Raw genomic sequence first — 25,192 nt, forward strand, 5'->3', positions numbered from 1 at the left:
GATGGTCACGTAGACTTCTGGCTTTTAATCCATCCATCATTGTTGGAGCATCATGATGCTTTGAGTAAGTGGTGGTGGCCGGAAAAAGAAACAGAAAAAGAGAGTAGAGGTCAGTACAGATTTTAGAGCCACCATGAGTAGTTATTATGAGGAAATTGAACATACAGAGTATCAGGATTAAGTTAAATTAAGTTAAATTGAAGTTATAGAAAGGCCATGTTAAAGTAATGTGTTTTCAGCAGTGTTTTAAAGTGCTCTACTGTATCAGCCTGGTCAATTCCTATTGGCAGGCTATTCCAGATTTTAGGTGCATAACAGCAGAAGGCCGCCTCACCACTTCTTTTAAGTTTTGTTCTTGGAATTCTAAGGAGACACTCATTTGAGGATCTGAGGTTACGATTTGGAATATAAGGTGTCAGACATTCCGATATATAAGATGGGGCGAGATTATTTAAGGCTTTATAAACCATAAGCAGAATTTTAAAGTCAATCCTGAATGACACAGGTAACCAGTGTAGTGACATCAAAACTGGAGTAATGTGTTCGATTTTCTTTTCCTAGTTAGGATTCTAGCAGCTGCATTCTGCACTAGTTGCAAACGATTTATGTCTTTTTTGGGTAGTCCTGAGAGGAGTGCATTACAGTAATCTAGTCGACTGAAAACAAACGCGTGAACTAATTTCTCAGCATCTTTCAGTGATATAAGAGGTCTAACTTTACTTATGTTTCTTAAGTGAAAAAATGCTGTCCTAATGATCTGATTAATATGTGATTTAAAATTCAGATTACAGTCAACAATCACCCCTAAGCTTTTTACCTCCGTCTTGACTTTTAATCCTAATGTATCCAGTTTATTTCTAATAGCCTCATTGTATCCATTATTGCTGATCACTAAAATTTCAGTTTTCTTTATTTAACTTGAGAAAATTACTATTCATCCATTCTGAGATACAAGTCAGACATTGTGTTAGTGAATCAATAGAATCAGGGTCATCAGGTGCTATTGATAAGTACAGCTGTGTGTCATCAGCATAGCTGTGGTAGCTCACGTTGTGCCCTGAGATAATCTGACCTAACGGAAGCATGTAGATTGAGAAGAGCAGCGGACCCAGGATAGAGCCTTGTGGAACACCATATCGGATATCATGTGTCTTGAGTTGTAATTCCACAACTAACAAAAATTTTCTCCCTGTCAGGTAGGATTCAAACCAATTTAAGACACTGCCAGAGAGGCCCACCCATTGACTAAGGCGATTTCTAAGAATATTATGATCAATGGTGTCAAATGCAGCACTCAGATCTAAGAGGATGAGAACAGATAAATGGCCTCTGTCTGCATTCACCAAATCATTTACTACTTTAACAAGTGCAGTTTCTGTGCTGTGATTTGTTCTAAAACCCGACTGAAATTTATCAAGAATAGCATGTTTATTTAGGTGGTCATTTAACTGCATAATGACTGCCTTCTCCAGAACTTTACTTAAGAAAGGCAGGTTAGAGATGGGTCTAAAATTTTCAAGAGCGAGGGTCAAGATTATGTTTCTTAAGTAGGGGTTTAACTACAGCAGTCTTAAGACAGTCTGGGAAGACCCCCGTATCTAATGACAAATTTACTATGTCCAGAACATTATCAATTAGCACGCCTGATACTTCTTTGAAAAACCTTGTTGGTATTGGGTCAAGGACACAGGTGGAGGATTTTAATTGAGATATTATTTTTGTAAATCAGGTAAATCTATCCTAGTGAAAGAGTTTAATTTGTTTATAACAGGATGCTGGGGTTTAGGAGGATCCTTAGTGTTGGAGGGATATACTATGTTATTTCTAATATCATTAATTTTTTGATTGAAAATACAGCGATAGCCTCACAGGTTTTACTGGAAGTACTTAGGAGGCATTCCTTTGAGTTACCTGGGTTTAGTAGGCGATCAATTGTAGAAAATAAGACTCTGGGATTACTAGCATTGTTATTTATAATCTTAGAGAAATAGCAGTGCTTCTCAAGACGGACAGTGTTATTGTATTCTGTTATTTTAACTTTTAATATTTCATAGTGGATAGTTAGTTTAGTCTTCCTCCATTGACGCTCAGCTCTGCGGCATGTTCTCTTTAAATCAGACACTCTTTGGGTCTTCCATGGTATAACAATGCTAGAAGATTTTTTCACTGTCTTTTCAGGTGCAACTATGTCAACAGCAGCTCTCACTTTAGTATTAAATCTTTCCACCTTACTATTTACATTATCCTCACTATTATAGTTGGCACTATAAACGGACTGATTGCTTAGAATGTTTGTAAGTTTTAAAGCTGCTGCCGAGTCAAAGAAGCGTTTTTTAACAATATGCTTCTCATGGGTGTTTTTTATCATTATTTCTATATTAAAAAGTAGAAGAAAATGGTCTGATAGACCAATATCAATGACCTGCTTTATATCAGCTTTCAGTCCTTTAGTAATCACTAAGTCTAACGTATGACCTGCTTTATGTGTAGGCTGATTTTCGAGCTGCCTCAAATCAAAAGAATCCAGGAGGTTCATAAATTCTTTTACTTTTAGATCACACTGATTTAGACAGGTTGACTGATCAAAATGACTGTCAGATCCATACAGTATTAATGTTCTCACCACAAGTCGTAGCTGATGGTTTTGTTACTCCACATAGTTGTGCAGTTATTCCAAGTAACCAGTCAAGGTCAGTTGCCACAGTCACAAAGTGTATGTTCTCAAATGGTCCAAATTCCAGTACTTGTGTTCCCCAACCGCACTTCTACGCCCCTGTTGGAGATTCATTCCACAGTGGCCACCAAATGGCAAAATCCTGATACACTGGGTCTCCAGCTCTCTTGAGAACTCTCTGTACACATCAGCCAGTCTGTCCTATGATAGAGCAAACTAAAATGTTTTTAGCAGCAGATGAAACTCATTCAGAGAAGCTCGAGTCTGTAAACAATTTTTGTACTCCAATAAAAATAAATGAAATGAAAACAAAATGTCAAACTAGTATCTTCATCTAAGCTTTTATCTCTAAGCTAAGGAAACAATTCAACCCAGGTCGAGCTTTTTAACAGCTTTGTGTCCCTCCTGTCTTTCTATAAGTGTGCACAGAATGTAGAGCAAGTACAGGAGCCAGAATTTGAACTGGAATGTCCTTCCTTTCATCTCTGAGCTGAAGAATCTGACAAGCCTTGAGATTCACCCCTTACTCCATTCCCTGGCCCACTGCTCCTCATTCCTGCCCATTCTTTAGTAATTACTGGCTACATGGCTTGCAGGGTTATGGCTCAATTAAAATGTAGCTGCAAGACTGCAATATCCCACCAGGGGAGGAGCTAAGAAAAGTGCACCGCGGTGCTGGGTGATCGGCACTGGCAGTCTGCATGCGAACGACCCAGGTCTCCGTGGTTTTAGACAGAACTGGCATGCTAAGGTAGCCAGCTTATGAAGACAGTGTCCACTTTCTCACACAGGCAAATGAAAATACATGAAAGTAACACACTGGCACCTTGGGGAGCTTTAAACCTCAAGTCAGTATCATTCCAGTGAACAGGAATCGACAAGCTGTGCTTGGCTGAACGCTACCCTCCTGAGAAACTCTTTCTTGTGTTTTTGCAGTCTTCCCGTCTATCCTTATTATTGCTCTGGATTTCTTCTTTAAACAACACATAACCATTTTCACTACCATATGTAAAACAGAATGACACCTCTCAGAATTTTATATCAGTACTAAAGCTTTCAGAAATCATCTGACATAAAGTACTATCTTTCATTTTTGATAGTATTGCAGCTGATTGGTGAATAAAAATAATTTTTCCCACACACAATCTATTGGCTCCTTTCCTGCAGGCATTCACTGTGAGGATGAGACAACAGCGGGTTATCCTGTTAGCAAGGGGAAAAGTCTTAGTTATTATGAAAAAAACTAAAAAAAAATGAAAAAAAGCATAGTTATCAGCTGAGAGAAAGAGTTGGCTCAAAAAGTGTTTTTTAGTATTTTCTTTCTTTACTCCAAATAATAAGTTTAGTTATGCAGGCCAGCCAAGTTTACTGAAGCAGGTCTACATATAGTCAGTTATTTTGTTTGAACGTGACAGGCAGTTGAACTTAACTGTAAGACTGACATACTGCCACTAAAGTCACTCCAGCAATTTGTCTCTACATTTTGTATGTTGACTTTATCTTTATAAGTAACAGATGCTGTTTTAATACCCAAAGTGCTAAGTTGAGAGAATGACAGACTTATCCTCAATGATATTAATGCTAACCTATTATATTATGCTTTTGTGCATGGGAGGCAGATCAATACAACCAGCAGCCAGCAGGGGGCAGGTCTCCCAAGGTAGATTACAAGTATAAACGTGCCATGTTTCATTGATTTATGTCAATTAGTGGTTGGTGATCATTATGCAAGTCAGTCTGCTTTAAATGTATGTGGCATATCCACCACTTGAGAAATAAAGAGGTATGAAGAATTAGTGCATTATTAGAAAACTCCCTGGGCCAAGCATCTGCAGTTTATGGTACAGAATAATAAGTAATTATCTTAGTAATAATGAATTTATTAATTGAGTACAGGGTTGTTTCACAGTATGTGAATTCATACTTAGAATCAGTCATCCTAGTCCCATCAAAAGGTGTCTGACTCAATTGTCTTAAAAATACACTGAACCATTCATATTGCAAACTCACATCTACTGTATTTATATTATAGAATAATTCCAATCCTCTTGTCTCATGTAGTCTCATTCCAACCCTTTCAGCTCATGAAATTTTACCTGGAAATTTCATTACTGTTACCTTCAAGTCTATCTGTTGTATGCATCCTCACTCATGTCCATTTTGATCCTAGTCCCACTATTAAATTTTTCCCCATTCAGTCTGTCAAATCCATTAATCCCCTACAGTCACGCCACACTCATTTTGTCCCATGCGATCTCGCCTTTTGAAGTCAGCTAATAAAATCTTATCAATACCAATTAATCCTTGTCATGCTCATATCCATTTACTGTACCTCATGATATCTCACTCATGTTTCCACCATTTTTAGAACATGTCCCTAAAGCTCCCACTCACTCATCTCACTCAAATCAGCTTGACCTGTGTAGTCTCATTTAAACCTTTTCTGATCATGAAATATCGTCTAGCCAGACAAAAATACATCTAATTCATATCACCTCACTCATATCCATTCAACTTCATTAGCTTACCACTGGCTTCATTCATCATGCAGGGACATATATAGGGTTTATAAGTAGAAATTACGCTCTAATCCCATTGTCTATTGTTGTCCAATTCTAACCCATTCAGTTTATGAAATTGCACCCAACCCATTCATTAGAGACACATCCAAATCCATCTGCCCCATGCAGCCTTGCTAAAATGCTTCCTGCCCAAAAGGCTCAAATTCAAATTTATTGTCAAATGAAGATAGTACATTGACATTTTTACTTTAATGTCCTCCACAGACAACACCATTAACAGGTAATGAATGTAACACCGTACATTAAGTACAACATCAGATGAAATATGCAAGACACTGCAGTTTGACTGACTGTTGAGTTGCTTTATGTCCCATAAATAAAATCTGTCCCTGAATCTAGTGCTGTATGGGATAGTGGCCCAAATCTACTGCATCTGCCAGAACAGAGGTGGGAGTGAAGTGATTGTGAAGGATAGCGGAGTTTTTGTTAATAATATAGTCTCTCTTTCTAGAGAACACTGTTTATGTATGCTTGCATTGGTTATTTCATGGAGTCACACCACACTCTTTTTGTACCTTGCAATCTTACCCATATTACATCAGCTCATAAAATCTTTTCAAATCAAGATTTATTCATTACAGTCTCACTCAAATCCATTCGTATTATAATATCTCGCCAATTTCCATAAAGTTACACAAGCTTATCCAGCATATTTCATTTGCACAAATGCACTCAACTCAATTCATTCAACCTAGACACACCCAAATTGATCTGACTCAGGAGATCTCCATCATATCCATAACATATCAGTCTCACACTGACCCGTTTATCCTATTTAGTTACATATATATTAATCATGCCCAAACTTAAGTCATTATTAAGTCCACTTATATAAATGGATCCAAGTTCAGTCAGTCATTTTCTAACCTGCTTAGTCCTGAACAGGGTTTCAGAGAGTGCTGGAGCCTTTCCCAGATAGTATAAGGTATAAGGCTCAAGGCAGGAACAAACTCTGGACAGGGTATAAATCCATTGCAAGGTAAACACACATACACACACACACACACACACTAGGGTCAATTTAGGATTACCAATCCATCTAACATGTATTAGACTGATGGAGAAAACTGGAGCACCTGGAGGAAACTGACAGAGATACACGGAAAACGTACAAAAGGACCTGGGATGCAAACCCTGGTCTTGTTACTGTGGGCAGCAGCACTACCACTGCACCACCATGCCACTTGATCTAAGTTCACTCATACCCAAATCTATAGTACATACCTCCTGCAGCTTCACTCAAACCCTCTAAGCTCCTACAGTCACACCACCTTGCAATCTCACCCTTAACAATTCAACTCATAAAATGTTTTCATCCTAGTCACACTCATATCCATTTTCCTTATCATTAATGATGACAAAAACGATTCACATGAAACTGAATTTGCAGAGAAACTCAGTGTTTTCCTTCCAAAAAGAAAAAAAAATCAAAACAAATGCCGTTTCCTAAGAAGTGAGAAGTATATTTCCAGTCTGGAAGCATTTACATAGATTTCTTCTGCATGTGCCTATCATTTAGTATTCAAATAAAGATTTTTATTTTCATTATTTTATTTTTATTGTATAAAGATGTATCTAAATAAAGTGAAGGAAAAAAACAAAACTTATAGACTTTCATGTGTAGACATTTTGTTGAGCCATTAGAGGTGAGGCGTGTTTGTACTGGTAAGAGGATGTCCACTTTGGCAATTGTGATTACAAAAAATGAAAATATATAGCATGTCATAGTTTAAAAGGGTGCACTGCACCTCCGTAGAGATGTGAACGAGAGGCATAAATATAATGAATTTGAATGGTGTGCAAGTGATTACGTGCATTACACTGACATGGAAAAACACAAGTAAACATGGACACGTGAACAAGAGAATAATATTTCTTGTTTTCTACCCCAAAACAAAAACAACTTTAAAACTTTCCAACACACTCTTTTTAGTGATTTTCACATTTTACAATTCCAAAAGTAACAGTAAAATCAATTTTAGTGCCAGTTTCATAAAACTGTATGCAAATCAAATCTTCCTCATTTCACTCATCACTACAAAATCTTAAACATTATATACCATTTCATATGATCTATCTGATTGTACATAATCGTATCTAAAATCATTTACTCCATAAAATCTCATCCAAATCTTCTTGATTCTTATAGGCTCATCTAAACCTATTCGTTCTGCAACATAATCGATCCATATTGTCCACTTGGGGTAGAAGCAAACAGAGCAGGCTCCCCATCTGAGATATAAACATGGGTACTAGCAGTTGCTCCTGTCTCGTCATGGAGCAGTGAAAATTCGGTATATATAGCCGTAGAAGCTAAAGGAGAATGCTGTCATTGATGGGGGTGCTGTTTGTTTACTCTCACACAGTCTCTTCCATTTGAGTCCTGTTTCACCATCACACCAAGTTACATCCAAACCAATGTATTCCATGACGTCTCATCTTAATCCTTTATGGTCAAAGAGTTGTATCCTAAGCCATGTGTACTCTGCTTTCATCTCTCCCCAACATGTGATGCCCAAGCAGAAGGCCAGACACAAAGCCTGACTGGCCTGTTGTGGTCTTCCTGGATGAACAGATGCTGTTTCAACCTTAGGCACCCAGACATTAAAGATATCCTCTCTGTCTAGTTACTTGGTTACCGCACTGCAGTGTAAAATAGATTAACATTTTAGAATTAATATATTAATGCCGAAAGCAAAAAAAAAAAAAAAGCTATATTTAGCAGCATGCAATTCAAATGTCTCATTTAAATATTAAAAATTGAAGAAAGGTAATTAGCAGCACTTAAATGTTAGCAAACAAAAACTGGAGGGTAGTATACACTGCGTGTGAAGGCCATTTGGCAGAGACAGCTGCAGCTCCTGGATCAATGAATTGGGTGGCACTCTTTACAATTCTGGGAGACTTGAAACATTAGCAGATGACAACAGGTTTATTATCTTGCAGCATAACTTACCTTCTACTTGCTTTATCCTCCTTAAATACTGTTATAAATGCTCATTCTCTAAATAAATTTGACTGTGATAAACACAAAGGTAAATTGAGTGCATACTGTAAATTGTGATAGTTTTTTTTTTAATCTGAAATGAAAATATATAAACAAAAATAAAAATAATAAGAATAAATCAGGAGGGGAAAGCAGTGCTCCACCAACACTATGTACAGTGGAGATGGGGCCCTGCTGACTTCAACTGTAGACGTTATTGACCGGTGGAAGGAATACTTCAAGAATCTTCTCAATCCCACCAGCATGTCTTCCTTAGAGGAAGCAGAGCTGGAGGACTCCGGGGGGGACCCGTCCATAACAGGGGCTGAGGTTGCCGAGGTAGTTAAAAAGCTCCGAGGTGGTGGGGCCCCAGGAGTGGACGAGGTTCACCCTGGGTTCCTCAAGGCTCTGGATGTTGTGGGGCTGTCCTGGTTGACACGTCTTTGCAACAGCGCATGGACATCGGGGGCAGTGCCTCTGGATTGGCAAACTGGGGGGTGGTACCCCTTTTTAAGAAGGGTGACCGGTGGATGTGCTCCAACTATAGAGGGATCACACTCCTTAGACTCCCCGGTAAGGTCTATTCAGGGGTGCTGGAGAAGAGAGTTCGGTCGATGGTCGAATCTTGGATTCAAGAGGAACAATGCGGACTCCATCCCAGCCATGGAACACTGGACCAGCTCTACACCCTGGCCAGGATCCTGGAGGGGGCATGGGAGTTTGCCCAACCAGTCCACATGTGTTTTGTGGATTTGGAGAAGGCATTCGACCGTGTCCCTCGAAGCATCCTATGGGGTGTGCTCCAAGAGTACTGGGTACAAGGCTCGTTGTTACAAGCCATCCAGTCCCTGTACAGGAGGAGCAGGAGCTTGGTCCGCATTGCCGGTAATAAGTCGGACTCGTTTCCTGTTGAGGTTGGACTCCGCCAGGGCTGCCCTTTGTCACCGATTCTGTTCATAAGTTATATGGACAGAATTTCTAGGCGCAAATTATATACTTGCTATTTGCGGATGACGTGGTTCTCTTGGCTTCATCGGACAGTGACCTCCAGCTCTCACTGGAGTGGTTCGCAGCCGAGTGCGAAGCAGCGGGGATGAGAGTCAGCACCTCTAAATCCGAGGCCATGGTTCTCAGCCGGAAAAGGGTGGAATGCTCTCTCTAGGTTGGGAGCACAGTACTGCCTCAAGTGGAGGAGTTCAAGTATCTCGGGGTCTTGTTCACGAGTGAGGGAAGAATGGAGTGGGAAGTTGATAGAAGGATTGGTGCGGCATCCACAGTAATGCGGGCTCTGAAACGGTCCATCGTGGTGAAGAGAGAGCTGAGCCAAAAGACAAGGCTGTCGATTTACCAGTCGATCTATGTTCCTACCCTCACCTATGGCCACGAACTTTGGGTAGTGACTGAAAGAGCAAGATCGCGGATACAAGCGGCCGAAATGAGTTTTCTGTGCATGGTGGCTGGACTTTCCCTTAGAGATAGGGTGAGGAGTTCAGTTATCCGGGAGGGACTCGGAGTAGAGTCGCTGCTTCTCCGCATTGAGAGGAATCAGTTGAGGTGGTTCTGGTTAGGATGCCCCCTGGATGCCTCCCTGGGTTGGTGTTTTCCGGGCATGCCCCACTGGGAGAAGGCCATGGGGCAGACCCAGGACACGCTGGAGAGATTATATCTCTCGGCTGGCCCTGGAACTCCTCGGGGGAGCTGGAGGAGGTAGCCAGAGAGAGGGATGTCTGGGCTTCCCTGCTTAGGCTGCTGCCCCCGCTGCGACCTCGGATAAGCGGTGGATAATGGATGGATGGATGGATGAAGAATAAATCAATCAACCAGTCTTCTCTTATAAATGATTCTGCAAACTCTTGCTCAGAAATTGGCAACTATGGTGGCAGTCCTGCCTCATGGGTCCAGAGCCTTGGCTTCAAAGTTCGGCCACGTCACTCCATTGTGTTTGCACATTCTCCTTGGGTCTGTGTGAATTTGTCTCTTGGTGCTCCCTAAGATGATGTACTTGTACTTGTACTTTTTTTGTATACATTTTTGTGAAATTGAAATTACATTTTACATTTGAGAGGAGTTGAATGTAAAAAATGTTTAAATTCCTGGTTTATGGGTGATGTACTAGCTAAGGCTTTGGAAATCAAACCCTGTAGACTGTAAATTCAAATTCTGCTACGGACACTGTGTCACAATGAGCTTGTCACTTTACCTGCCTGCTCTCCAACTAGGAAAAACAAAGGAAATGTAACAAATTGTATCTCAGATGTTGTAAGTTGCCTTGGATAAAGGTGTCAGTCATATAAGTTAATCCTTTATTATTTTAAATGATTGTTTCAAGCTTATCTAGATGAGGTGTTCCCAACCCAGTCATTGGGGTCTCCCAGAATGTCCAGATTTTTGCTTGCACCCAGCACACCTGTACCAGGCAGTCAGAAAGCAGTGTACTAACCCATATGGATGCCATATAATCCTTGTGTACACAATTTGATGAATTCCATATAGGTTATTCACACGGGACCCATATTTTAGTCCACTGGGGAACATTTGGTGCCCATATGGACTTGCTACCTGGGTTAGATTGAGTGGCAGCTCTAACTGGGCCCGGTATCTGAGTGTGACCTATATGGACTGACATCCCATCCAAGCAGGCAGGCAGTGTGGTTTAGTAGTTAAGTTTCTGGATGTCAAACCCTGAGATTTTAGGTTCAAATCCCAATACCAACGCTGTGTGACCATGAGAAAAGTAATTGTTGCAAGTCGCCTTGGATAAAGGTGTCAGCCAAATCCAAGGTTAGTTCCTGCCTTAGACGTAAACCTGCCAAGCATGACTGGCTCTTCTACCCATGACAGGCTGATATTAGAACAAGGACTGTCCTGCAGTTTTGTCCACCCTGTGCATGCACCCTTATCTCTCCTTTGGTCCCTCTGTTTTTTTTTCTAAATGGTCCTTCTTTTCACATCCTGTTGGCCTTGAATCTGTTCATCATTCTGATACCACTTTTAACAATGGTGTTTAATTTGTGTAGCAGTCAGCGATGCATTTGAGTAAATTGCGGTTTTAGCACTTCAAAAGCAAAGAGATTATTCTTATTAAAAATATAGTTTATCAGCAATTAACAGCAGCTCAGAGGCCACAATGCCAAGCTCAAATCTAATTTAGCTATTTTTAATGCTTTTAATCATATCATCACAAAAAGTTGCCTAGGGTCATTCTTAAACACCCATCTTCTGCTTCCTTCTCCGTCATCTGTGAACATATACGGAGAAAATATTTTGTGACGAGTCGTTTCCCTCAAAGACATCAAATTACACGAAAAATAAATAAATAAAAAACGCCCGCCCAGAGCCATTTGGCTTGGCAGCCGCTAATGACACAACACTGCTGCCCCCTCGATGGCAATCTGAAAGCCAAAAACAATTTCATAACAACTTTGATGAGCTTTTGTTCCTCCTCCTTCTCCTCCCTGAAATCCCTTCTTGACTGTAAAATGAGTTGTAATGGATAAATCAATAGAGCCACCAGGATAAATGAAAAATGCCGGCCATTGAATGCCGTTTTAAAATGGAAAGGCCGCTAATGACAACAAATACGTGTGAAAAGGAGCTTGTGGGCAAACCTAACTCGGCGTTAGAAATACAAATATGAGTGACCTTGACCCATTAAAAAGAACCGCAGGCACAAAGCTCTTCCTGCAGGATTCATTTAGATATTCATGGATGGGTAATTGAAGTCAACTTATGATATATACTCAGCAAAAAAAGAAACGTTCCTTTTTCCAGGACTGTGTATTTCAACAATAATGTTTTAAAAATCCAAATAACTTTACAGATCTTCATTGTAAAGGGTTTAAACAATGTTTTCCATGCATGTTCAATTAACCATAATCAATTAATTAACATGCACCTGTGGAATGGTCGTTAACACCTTAACAGCTTACAGAAAGTAGGCATTTAAGGTCACAGTTCTAAAAACGCAGGACACTAAAGAGACTTGTCTACCGACTGTGAAAAACACCCAAAGAAAGATGCCCAGGGTCCCTGCTCATCTGCGTGAACGTGCATTAGGCATGCTGCAGGGAGGCATGAGGACTGCTGATGTGGCTAGGGCAAAAATTGCCATGTCCGCACTGTGAGACGCCAAGACAGCGCTACAGGGGAGACAGGAAGGACAGCTGATCATCCTCGCAGTGGAAGAGCCCGGATCTCAATCCCATTGAGCACGTCTGGGACCTGTTGGATCGCAGGGTGAGGGCTAGGGCCATTCCCCCCAGAAATGTCCAGGAACTTTCAGGTGCCTTGGTGGAAGAGTGGGGTAACATCTCACAGCAAGAACTGACAAATCTGGTCCAGTCCATGAGGAGGAGATGCACTGCAGTACTTCAAGCAGCTGGTGGCCACACCAGATACTGACTGGTACTTTTGATTTTGAGCCTCCCTTCATTCAGGGACACATTGTGAAACATTTTTAGTTTATGTCTTATGGTGTTGACTCTTTTAGTGTTCATACAAATATTTACACATTTTACTGAAAGTAAAAACAGTTGAAAGTCAGAGGACGTTTCTTTTTTTGCTGAGTATATTTAGGAAAGAGTGCGAAAACACCACAAGAGAAAGAATGATTATTGCACCTTACTATAGCGTGTGGCGCGGAGCTGACAGTGCAGTGGAGATGACTTTCCTTCTTCTTCTTCTTTTAGTTCTTCTTCTCAAAGTTTTTGATCTTTTATGATTAAAAAATCAAAGTCATTACCATCCACCATCACCTTCTCCCCTCAACGGCAAAGCACTGGTGCTGCCGTCCCCACTCTGCAACGACCCCACTTACGTTAACGCGATAACTGCAGGTGACCTTCCCATCTGTGAATGGGGACCGATCGAACCGCAGGTAAGCAAGTGCGACTCGGTGCAAAAACTGCTGCTTCGGTAACACCTGCTTCGGTAACACCTGTGCTGCTGCGACTTCTGCTGTGAAAATGTGTGTGTGTGTGTGGGAGGAAATTAATTACTTTCTTCAAACGTCTAATATTTTTAATTACCATGTAAAGTAGGCGTCAATTGTATGCGGCTCTGCCTGTCTTGCCAAGCGTGATGAAATATTTATATTCTCCCATACACGCTGCCTTTACAGCACGTGTCTGGAGATCAACTGGCGTTGGCATCACTGGCAGCTTAACAACGTCCTTTTGATTTACCTTGTGTGTTGTGAGTGTTTAAATTAGAAGACAGCATAGCTACATTATCTTTTTCACTTATAGAAAATGTTAGCCTTTTTGTTATTGAATGCAGTGAGGAGTTCTGATTAAGATACACCATTCAGACATAACATTAAAGCCTGCAACAGTGATTATGTAGTTACAAAGGCACCTGTCAAAGGGTTGGACATCTCGGGCAGCAGGGGAACAGTCCATTCTTGAACGTGATGTGTTGGGCAAACATAAGGAGCTGTATGACTTTGAAATGGGCCAGATTGTGATGGCTAGACTACTGGGTCAGAACATCTTCAAAACGGCAAGTCTTGTGAGGTTCTGCTGGTATGCAGTGCCTACCAAAAGTGGTCCATGGAAGGACAACTGGTGAACTGCCGACAGGGTCACTGCACACAAGGGGAGCGAAGGCTAGCCCATCAGACAAATTCCACAGTTTCAAAGTTAATACTGGCTATGAGAGAAAGATATCTGAAAACACAGTGCATTACAGCTTGCTGGGTATGGAGCTGCGTAGCTGCAGACTAGTCAGTGTGCCCATGCTGACCTCTGTACACTGTCAAAAGTGCCTTACAATGGCCATGTGAGTGTCGGAACTGGATAATAATGGAGGAAGGTGGTCTGGTCTGATGACTCACAGTTCTTAGATCATGTGAATGTCCGGGTGTGTCTGTGTCATTTACCTGGGTAAGAGATGGTAACAAGATGCCCAATGAGAAGAAGGCAATCCAGCAGGGGCAGTGTGATGCTCTGGACAATACTTTGCTGGGAGTCCTGTCATTAAAATGGACGTTACTTTGACACGTACCACCTACCTAAAGATTACTGCAGACAACATACACCACTTCAAGGAAAATGGTATTCCCTGATGACAGTGGCGTCTTTCAGCAGGATCATATGTCTTGAATCACTGCAAAACCTCTTCAGGAATGGTTTAAAGGACATGACAAAAAGTTCAAGGTTTTAACTTGGTCTCCATATTCCCCTGATTTCAGTTCAATTGAGTATCTGTTGGATGTACTGGAAAAAAGTCTCATCTGTGGAGGCCCCACCTTACATCTTACAGGATTTGAAGGATATGCTGGTGAATTCTTGGTGCCAGATAACACAAAGCTCCTTCAGAAGTCTTGTGGAGTCCATGCATCAATGGATCAGAATCATTTTGATGGCATGAGGGGTTTCTTCCCAATATTAGGCAGGTGGGTTTAACACTGTGGCTGATCTGTGTCTTTAAACACGGTAGATTATACAGTATAATCTTCTTCCTCTTCATCTTTCCCACTTCTACATGGGGTCTGTGTATCTGTGTGTTCATTAGGTTCCTATATCTCAGTTTTATGCCATTTAGCATGGGCTTTGTAAAAGCTGTGCTAATGTTTGTGATGCAGCATCTGTTGGAAAGAAGAATGCAATATATTTTATTACTACATGCATTACAAAATACATTCCAATAGATGATGAACTGCCAATGTTAATGCTGAAATACATTCAACAGACAGTAACTTCCTGATGGACACAAATCAGCTTATTAGATTTCAACCTGTTTTAGATGGATAGCACAGGTAGCATACATATCATTCATTATATGAATACATAGATTAGATGAATACATAGAGTATAAATGTATATATAATCCTTTAGATAAATGAGTAAAAACTTATATATACTGTATAATCTCCTTATTTATATGTGCACATATATAAAATACATGCAACAGTCTCTCTTAAATGTATATGAGAAACATAAATATACTGCCTATAAAAAGTATTAATTTTCTTGGAAGTTTTCACATTTCATTTTAATAGACTATTAAATAACAGTGAATTTCATTTGGCTTTTTTGACACTCAACAGAAAAGACTCTTTAATGTCAATGTGAAAGCAGATCTTTATAAAGTGGTCTAAATTAATTACAGATATAAAATGCGAAAACACCTCCTTTATTAAGACACAACTACTGTAAATCGTCACAGGTGCAGCCAATTTGTATTGCAAATCACTGAATTAGTTTAATGGATAGCAGCAGTCTATGGTCAAGGGTAGGGCTGCAACGATTAATCGATGTAATCGACGACATCGACTACAAAAAATCATCGATGTAGATTTTTTATTGTCAATGTGTCATAAACAGAACCTCCAATAGAGGCTCCAGTCACAAAGAATCACATTGGTTTTTGTAACTGCAAAGCACTACGTGACCGTCGGGGGGCAGTATCGCTTTTATTGTTTGTCAAGACTGCACACAGTCCTACCAAAAAGAACAACGTCTGAGGAAAGAAGAATGTAGAGGAAAATAAAATGGCGAGTCGGATAGAGGAGAGGGAAGGAGATGTAAAAAAATGGAGACAGAAACTTTCTAAAGTGTGGGAGCACTTCACCGAAAAAGGAAAAAAAGTTGAATGCTGATTATGCAAAGCGGAGCTTTCTTTTCACAGCAGCACAACCGCAATGTATGAGCATCTGAAACGCAAACATCCTGGAGCTGTGATGCTGCCTTCTCATGAGAATTTATGCTGGCGCTGTTAGTTAGTTAGGGTCAGATCAGGAGGGGAGGGAGAGCGTGAACGAGACTGAGAAAATAAAAGTAAAAAAAGCTAACTTTTACAAGTAACAAATTTACACCTGCTCTGTTCGTTTTCAAATAATATTGCATTAGTGCGATGATGTTTTCTGATTGGTACTATTCAGGTCATACAATGGTTTCTTCAAAATGTCACATATTTTTGCTTCTTTATTTTTTTTCCCCGGTGCTGCGCGCTGACACTAGAAGACGTGAACTGATTCAGTGCTAGCAGGACCACGCAGGTGGCTGGTTGCTTATGCTATAACAAGTTGACCTGGCGGCGATCAAAGCACATGTACTGTGCAAGGCATGTACGCGGTCCACTGAGAAAAGAAGAGCGTTCATGGCTCACCTTGCGGAGGAACATTCTTTCCTCTGCATGTCCTGGAGTCCTGTGCAGACTGGGCAAGATCGGGGGGAAAAAAACTGTGGTCACTGATTACAACCGCAAGAAGGTACGCAAATGAATATGAATAATGTTGCATCCATGCCACAATGTTTTCCGAAATGTACTATAAGGTCATAAAATGAATAATTCCAAATATCATATATACCTATGTCTCTGTTTTTTTGTCAGTGCGGCTTTGACATCACGGGCCATAAGGCGCATACTAATTCAGTGTAAGCAGGAACACTCAATAAAATTGAATAAAAAAAAATCAAGTGAGTGTGTGTCAACTTTTATCCATCCGGATCAGAGAATTTCCAGTTCCATTGTCTCCAAACACCACTCACATCTACAGTTTTTCCCAGTTTCAGATAAAAAGTAACAGCGTCAGATCCCTGGGGGTGGCAGTATGTATCATGATCGGGACTGAGAGAATAAAAGTGAAAAAAAAAACCGGTAACTTTTACTATACATTTACAGAGACTGTTACAGATGCAAATCAAATGTTTGTGTTTATTGTATAATATTAACAATAGGAGCAATTTACTACTGAAAACGGTAAATATATGAGGCAGTTAGGATGGAACCGGGGGACTCTTGATTATAAGTCAGCAATTCCTACCGCTGCACTACGGAAGCTATTGTATTGTCCTTGAACCTTTTGTGAAAGTGTTTATTTGATCTTTGCACTTCAGGCTTTATACATTATATAGTTTATGTCTACATTTTGTCATTTATTACTAAAATATGAAAAACATTTTGAGTTTTAATGATGTATTTTTTGATTAAGTTAAATGCACTTTTTTGTTTAAAGACTATGTGCACTTTAGTTTGTATTGTTTAATGTATTTCTTTTTTATTGTAATGGTCACTCTAATATAAAAACTGATTATTTTCAAATACATATGTTTCACTGGTTGTTATTTTAATTTGATTATTATTCATTTTAATCGTGTTAATGCAGAAACATTAGGGTGACATTCACAGGTTGACAGATGTGAGCAGATGAGGTAAGGTGAGGTGGAGCCCAGAACAGGATGTGCAACCACAGGTCACAGGCATCAAAATAGCCAGGCATGAAATAATCATGACTAAATCTACTAATTGAAAAAAAAATTGAACGATTAGTCGACTACCAAAATAATCATTAGTTGCAGCACTAGTCAAGGGGTACCAGTTGATTCTAGCATAAATGCACCTTATCTGGAAAGTCCAACTTGTGGTAAGTCAGTGTGGTGGTCTAACCTACACAATAAAGACAAAAGAACCCTCTAAGCAAGTCAGTGAAAAGGTGATTGAAAAGTACAAGTCAGGGACGAATACAAGAAAATATCCAAGTTAAATCAGCCATTAAGAATGGAAAGACCATAGCACAGCTGTAAACCTGACAAAGCAGGCCATTCCAGCAGGCCATTTGTGATCACACAAAAAAGACTAGTGAAAGAGGCCACACAGAGACCTATGATAATTCTGAAAGAGTTACAAGCTACAGTGCCTCAGACTAGAGAAACCGTGCAGATGACAACTGTTGATTGGGTGCTTCACAGCTTCATGGGAATGTGGCAAACAGATGGCAAAAAGAAATCTACTGTTAAAAAATGCTTATGACTAGACTAGAGTTTGCCAGAAGATGCATGAGAGAGTTAGAAGTCACCTGGAAGAAGCTTCTATAGTCTGCTGAAACCACAGTAGAGCTATTTGGCCATCACACTAAAGTCTATGACATTGCACATTAATAAATAAAAAATAAGTAAATAAAACTCCATCCCCACCAAGGGGCATCCTTTTGGGGATACGTCTCTGCAGCAGGCCCTGTAAGGCTTGTGAGGTTAGAGGGTAAAATAAATGCAGTAAACTACAGGGAATTCATGGATGAAAACTAGATAAGGTCTACAGGAAACCTGTGCCTTGGGAGAAAGTTTGTTTTTCAACAAAACAAAAAACTTCACACATAAAGCGAAAGCTACAAAGGAATGGCTCAAAAACAACAATGATGCATTCTTAGGTAAATCTTGTGTGAAATCTCTTTCTGTTTGGAATTTATACTCTCTCCCAGAATCCATGTTGAGTCTTTTCTTGGTACATCAGTATTTCTCACACATACTTAGGGTTTATTCCTGATTAGTGCCTGATTCTGCTGAGGAGTCTGGTCAAGCTGGAATTCTTAAATAGATTAAAAAGATCTGAGACTATTACGTAATCGGTATCGTCACTGCATGACTAGTTATTCTTTTAGATCAACAGATAGAATTCCCAATACTGAGTTTCAGTTCAAGGATCTTGGCTTAGGGATTGTTCTGTCAGCCATTAGGTTGTTAGCTCTCCAGTGTTGCCTTACCATATGATCCTGCTAAAGTCACTTCATCTGCCTTTACTCCAGTTGTTAAAACATGAATAACTTTAATATACCTGTGAAAAGCATGTGGAGATGTTCACCATGAAAAGTCATTGACCAATCATCAGGTCCTATGCAGTTTGTTTTCAGAGAAACATGGGAAAAGTTTTTCTCATTTTCCAAGTGTTCTTGAAGGTTTTGAATGTTTAATTCTTGTAAGGGGTATCATCCACATACAGTATATTCAAGAATCTGATGACCCATGATGCAGTAGAGGTAGATAACAGGTAAACACAAGTCGAGAGAAAGTGCCTACTGTGAAAACGATTTTTTTGTTAAGTGCAATGTCAATCAACAATTTCCAAATTTAGTACAACTAAAGAGTCTAATTTTCCCCCCATGTTTTTGCTTTTCCCTTCTATTCTCCAATAAACAGTGAATCCATTAGTACCCAAAATCCTTTTCTCCTTCATTCCAGGTTATTCTTTTCACACATGCTTTTAGGACTTAAGGATGTTTTACGTCCTTGCAATAGGTGGGCACCATCCCAGCCCAATTAAGACACCTTTTAGTAATGGTTTAAATTTAGCCAGATTTTGTAGGACAGTAGTGAAAGTTTATTTTAAATATAGAGAATGCTGTTTGTATTTCATCAACACTGAACCAGTGCCATTTTTTTGCCAGGCCTCTTACCTTTCTTCTCACCCCATTGTGTGACATGTACATGGGATGACTCCACAGTTGATTTCTGGCATATAGTCAGCCTTCTTCTTGGATGGCTCTGGAAGGATTATCAGCTATGCTAGTCGAGTCTCCTGGGGGAGTTCATATGCGTACATACTTGCTTTCATTTTTGAAGCCAGGCTTGAGTAAAGTGGCCATATGTAAGATCACTGGCTCTTTTACTAATGCCGCCACAATCCTTTCCATTTATGAGCGGGAGCCGTGTCTACACTAGCTGAGCTATACGAAGCCCAGCTGTCAGTTTGCCAAGAAGGTGGATTGACACATCTGGGACTGAGCCAGGAGAGCAACGGCAAAGCTGTCACTAGTTTAAATCCATATGTTACATCAAAAAGTCTGTCTCATTGTGACTGCCCGGTGAGCTGGAAACTGAATGCCACCCCTTGTTATAACTGTTCCCACCATCAAAATATTCTGTCAGCGGTATTGCTTGTTTTTACTTTAGCAGACCCTATTGCTATCTGCTCATGTAGATTTTATTTTCCTTTGTGCAAATAGCTCTTAATCTACATGTTCATTAATGAAATAAAGCACAGCAACTTTTGCGTATTTTCATTCGAACTGCAAGTTCTCTCACATAGTGCTTTGGTTTTGACATAAAGCAGTTGTCCAGATGGGTCCATAGAGTGCAGATGTAAGTAGTGAGAAGAGAGAGCATTGGACAGGACTATCAGGGTGAAATATCCTAAAACCTTTTTATAAAACCACACAAAATAAAAGCAAACAATTGTCTTCATCTCTGTCTGTCTAAATTTATTTTCTTGATTGGTGTACAAAAAAGGAAGTGTTGTGGGTGACTACTTTGGATATCAGGTAATATGCACAGAAATCTGCTAAGGTCAGCTTCAAATGGTCCCAAGGCCTTACCACTTTTTGGAGCCAAAATATGCGTATTTGTGATCGGATGAAAGATGCCATGTAAGCTAAACAAGGTGGGGTTTCCCAAACATGCACATTTGCTCCTGTTTGTATTGAATATATTTTTCTTTACACATTTCATTCCCTGCAAATGATCTTGCATTTCTTTCACTATGGCTTTGATTTCACCCTACAGATAGCAGGGATTCCACAGCCTAGCCATCATTTTAACTGTGAAAAAGATGTTAATTTATGCTAATTCTCACAGCTGGCATTGAAATGGTGAAAGGCGGGATGTGTACATATGTTAATTATACCACTTTTATCAAAAAAATGAACAGTATTGACAAAGTGGCCCATAGCTGAGCAATCAACATCCACTCTTTTGGGCCTGCATTGTAAGGTTTCAAAAACTGCTTAATGGGATTTGAACCCAAGACATTAGCACTCGGGTGGGCTTGATGAAACCTGTTATACAGTAACTCTCTGCAAGCCATTCTGTAATTTGCCATGTAAGATGCAGGTTAGGAGTAGGTTAGCTAGGAAAAGCACAATATGGTGTGCAGATTCATAAATGTGGTTTTAAAGTTAAAAATGGAGTATGTACATACATACTGTATGTGTATTGCTACAAATATTATCATAACATAATACAGTGAATTTAAATAACGTCCCCAAATTAATAAACTCTTGCCCTAAGGAACTCCCTTGACCGGTCTTCACAAATTGTAAAAATACTAGTGGTAATGATCATCATCTTGTAAGTTGCCTTGGATAAAGATATCCTCCAGATATTTCATTTCAAAAATAGCTCAATTGGGCAAAAATCAACAAGAATGGCAGCTATGATTGCGGTTTTCGGAAAAATTATCCCTTCACTGAATTCCTTTAAAGATATATAGCTGAGAAATGGAGCACTGTGTTGTGTATATTAATAAACTGAGCCCTAAAAAGTTGTAAGAATTTGCTTACAATGTTATCCTAAATCTATGCAAAATGTATAGCCTTACCCTAAAATAAACCATCCCTCACAACCTCTTTCACTATACTGAGGGATTCAGAAATAATCAGTTGTGAATTTTGGTAGCTGATCAAATCACATTGCCTGACTCAATGACATTCAGCATGAACTCATTTAAAAACTTCTTCAAAAATGCAGAACATGTATAGAAGATCATTTACTATGTAGCTTTTTCTTGAGGTGGTTCCTTCCTTTGCAAACAGAACAGTGGCGTTCCCCTTGCAAACCGTTTGAACTATTGACCTGAAATTTGGTACACATATACTACGTGACGTCTACAATCTGCTTTCAGGGTGATGATTGACCTCCAAAGTTATTCCTCTTTTTATTTTATTTTATTGTAGAATTAACTCTCGGCAGTGGCCAGCAGGGCGGCCGTGTGGCGCATGCATACGGGCGCCGTTCTCATCCCTACCTCATCATATCTTAAATCATTCTTGAGCCAGATTGAAGACTTAAGTGTGAGCTTAACTGATAAATTAAGGAAAACTTACTAAGTAATTGCAACACAAAATCTGACTTAATCAGTTTTAATTAACACGAAAAGAAGATGAAAGAAGAGAAGATCATGAAGCAGCAAGTGCATCAACGTCTGAGCAAACGAATGCTAAATGTACAGAGAAAGAGTATGAAAGCTATAAATGCTCAAGTCAAGTGTATTCACTGTACATTATCGTGCAGCGCGCCATTACTGGTATATATATAAAACATGTAGTGATGTAATAGTGGAAATGGCAGCAGTTTATATAAATTAATCATTAAGCTTCAGGAACTGAGCTTTTTCATTTTTAATAGTAATTTTACCTTTACATTTTTTGTCAGTGTCAAGTGTTACATTCAGTTCCTTTTTGTTTTCTTTCTGTCTTTCCATTGTAATTTTACATGTCTGTCTTAAACATGCGTAGAAATGGGACTCTATAACCCCAAATGTTTAAAATGGAGGAAGTTAGGGCGGACTTAAAATGAATCCCTGTGGGTGGGGCATTTTCACTGGCGATTTTCACTGCTGTTCACTGCAAACTTTTTACCAATTTGTCCCCAGTTGTTTGTTCTTATCGTGAGAATCATGTCTAGCCCTGCGAGACTACCCATGATGCAATCCCATGAGTCTAGAGCACATCTCTCATGTAACTCAAGGGTGTGCTGTTATTAGTATGAGGGCTTCCCCTAGAGGTCCTTGTTGGCATGTGTATCATAAGAGATGAAAAAACTGCATCTGAGATTAAGAGGAACTGTATACTAGAGGTGGGGTGGCCTGGTAAAAGTATTGCTGAGGTTCATAATTACTAAAATATTGACAAAAATATAACTACTGACAAATTTAAGAAAGTGTGTTAATAAAATACTGGTTCAGTCTCCTGTTATTATTATCACACATCATTAGCTGAGCTATATTCTCTGAGTAAATGAGTAAAATGAATGGCACTTCTATAGTATTTGTGGTTTGGCTGTGCTCAGTGGACCCCTTTTAAAATTGTAAGCAACACCCTGTCAAATGTCCCTGCGTGATGCTGTGTGACATTGTTTGGTATGCTGTGAATCTTCTGAGGCGATAAAACCATAAATTCATTTCTGTGAAATTGGAATCTCTGTATGGCATCAATAAGTATTCATCATCATCACTGCATCAGTATTCAGGTAAGTAATGGTACAGAATCCTGCATGCTCTGTGTTTATTGGTGCTTATTAGAAATTATTGTTGTCACTAAATAGATTGCATTTTAACAGTTTTATTCCTCTATTTAGGAGATAGTGTACTATATTCAGTATTCTTTAATATATTTGCAAGCCAAATGTTGATGGCATATTCAACAGTTTATAGGAAGCCTTGAGCACATTTCTTATATAACTGAAGGGTCTGCTGTTGTTTGTTATTGAAAGAGATAAAGAATTCCTGAGGGGTGAAGTGAAATTCCATGTCTATATCCAGCAGCAGTGATTGTCTTAAATCCCTGATTTAGCATTTTGTAAATGGCAGAAACTTTGGGTTCTGAGGAAATTCTCCGAGGTGTGATACCACCATCTCCACCATCTCTATCATTATTGTTTGCTCACATTCTCCCATTCTTAATGATACTAAGTTTCTGTCCCAAACTATTCAGTTTCATTCTTTTCTTGTCTCTCCTTTTTCTTCTACTTCAGGTGAAATTTGTGCTTTTAAAATCCATGGACAGGATGCCCCATTTGAAGCAGTGGTGCTGAACAAGACATCTGGCGAAGGCCTCTTGCAAGCGAAGAGGCCAATCGATTGTGAGCTCCAGAAGGAATACACATTTGTTATTCAGGCATATGACTGTGGAGCTGGACCTGGTGGAACCAACTGGAAAAAGTCCCACAAGTGAGTGATGAGTTCCGTACAATGCATATCTCTTCAGGGTCCATGAAACCCAAACAGACAAGAGGCTCATTCTGAGAGAATAGTTTTTACATTTTGTCCAAATAGATGGTATAGTCTAAAAGAGCTTAGGCACGTTCTACTGGCTTAAGTAAATTGAGGATGGTGGAAGGTTTTAAATTTCAAGGATGATCCTAAGCTGCATTCTAAGCTTGATTGTAATCTGCACTGTAAACTATAAATGAAGTTGTTTTAATACAAAGTATTAATTATCATATTGTAATATTTGGTACAAAGCACACAATGCAACAAGTTTATGTCTGAGCAGCAGAAACTATAACCTTGTCCATAAATCAGATACAAAAATGGTTCTTGCACATGAATTAAAGTGTTCTTTACCAATACAGGTATGTAGAGGCAGTTTTTCCTTCTGGTTGCTTCCATAATTTGCTTAGGTTCACAAGCTGAGTTGCAGACACTTTGTAGTTTAAGATCCAATGCCTTAGTAACTTGGCCACACCGCCCGCCTAGTGACTGAGCCACTGTTGACTTGACAAAATGAAAAGTCCCTCATTTTGTTAAACTCACTGACCCAAATGAAAGCACTGTGACCCTCTTCATTCTGACCTTCAGTTCTCACTACAACAAAGTGAAAAAGCAATGATGCAAGACTGTTTTTTATTTAGTTTAAAGTGCTTTTAATATCCAGGCCAAACACTTGCACACATCCCTGATGTGTTTGTTTTATTCTGCCTATTCTGCTGCTGCCAACAGGGTGCCCTGTAAGCAAGATGCAGCACCTTGGAGAGCTATAATGCGCTCTGTAAATATTTAATAGAAATCAATACTGCTCAGGGTTTTGTTTTCCAAACGGCATGGTGGCTGTGGCTGAAGCATATCACAATTTCTTGTCCTTTGCAAGTGCTTTAACTGTGATTTTAGACTGGGTTGAGAGTGTAATGTCTCTCACATAAAACAGCAAAGCCTCTGTACTTATAAAGCAGCTACTGGGAGGGAAGGTATTTAGTAGAGAATGTAGCATACAGCTTTCATAGAGGAAACCCTTAGTCTCCATTTGTTGAAAGGACAGCTTTCTTTGTCTGTGTTCTGTCCATTTTGGCAGCAGATGAAGTGTCAGTACACCATAGGGCATATTCACATACCCCCACACACTCACTCATGCAGACAATTAGAATCTCCACCCAGTCTAGTCTCTTATATATATTTCTCTTCTGGTTGGTCCTGCTTCCACAAACTGGTCCCGCCCACACGCAGCTGACACTGCATTTCTCGATTCCTACTCGTCCTTTTCAAAACCCTTCCCCATGCTGCCTGCGGCTCCTCTTCAAAACCAGTCCCGCCCACACGCAGCCGACACGGCATTTCTCGATTCCTATTCGTCCTCTTCGCCACTATGAAGCTTTCCTACCAATTCCGATCATGTCTCCACAGCAACATATAATGTCTATAATGTCTCAAAACAAAACACTACAGTTTTGTCTACTGGTACAA

The 25,192-nt window shown here is 39.7% G+C and overlaps 1 protein-coding gene across 1 annotated transcript in view; it reads left to right on the forward strand.

The window, feature by feature from the left end:
- Positions 1–25,192, forward strand: part of LOC120530941 (calsyntenin-2-like) — a 662,732-nt gene that overhangs the window by 331,530 nt on the left and 306,010 nt on the right. Inside the window, exon 3 of the mRNA XM_039755786.1 lies at positions 23,488–23,683. Coding sequence (XP_039611720.1) covers positions 23,488–23,683 — 196 coding nt within the window. The remainder of the gene's footprint in view (positions 1–23,487; positions 23,684–25,192) is intronic.

The sequence above is a fragment of the Polypterus senegalus genome, chromosome 1 (assembly GCF_016835505.1).
Source record: "Polypterus senegalus isolate Bchr_013 chromosome 1, ASM1683550v1, whole genome shotgun sequence".
Taxonomy (NCBI): Eukaryota; Metazoa; Chordata; class Cladistia; order Polypteriformes; family Polypteridae; genus Polypterus; species Polypterus senegalus.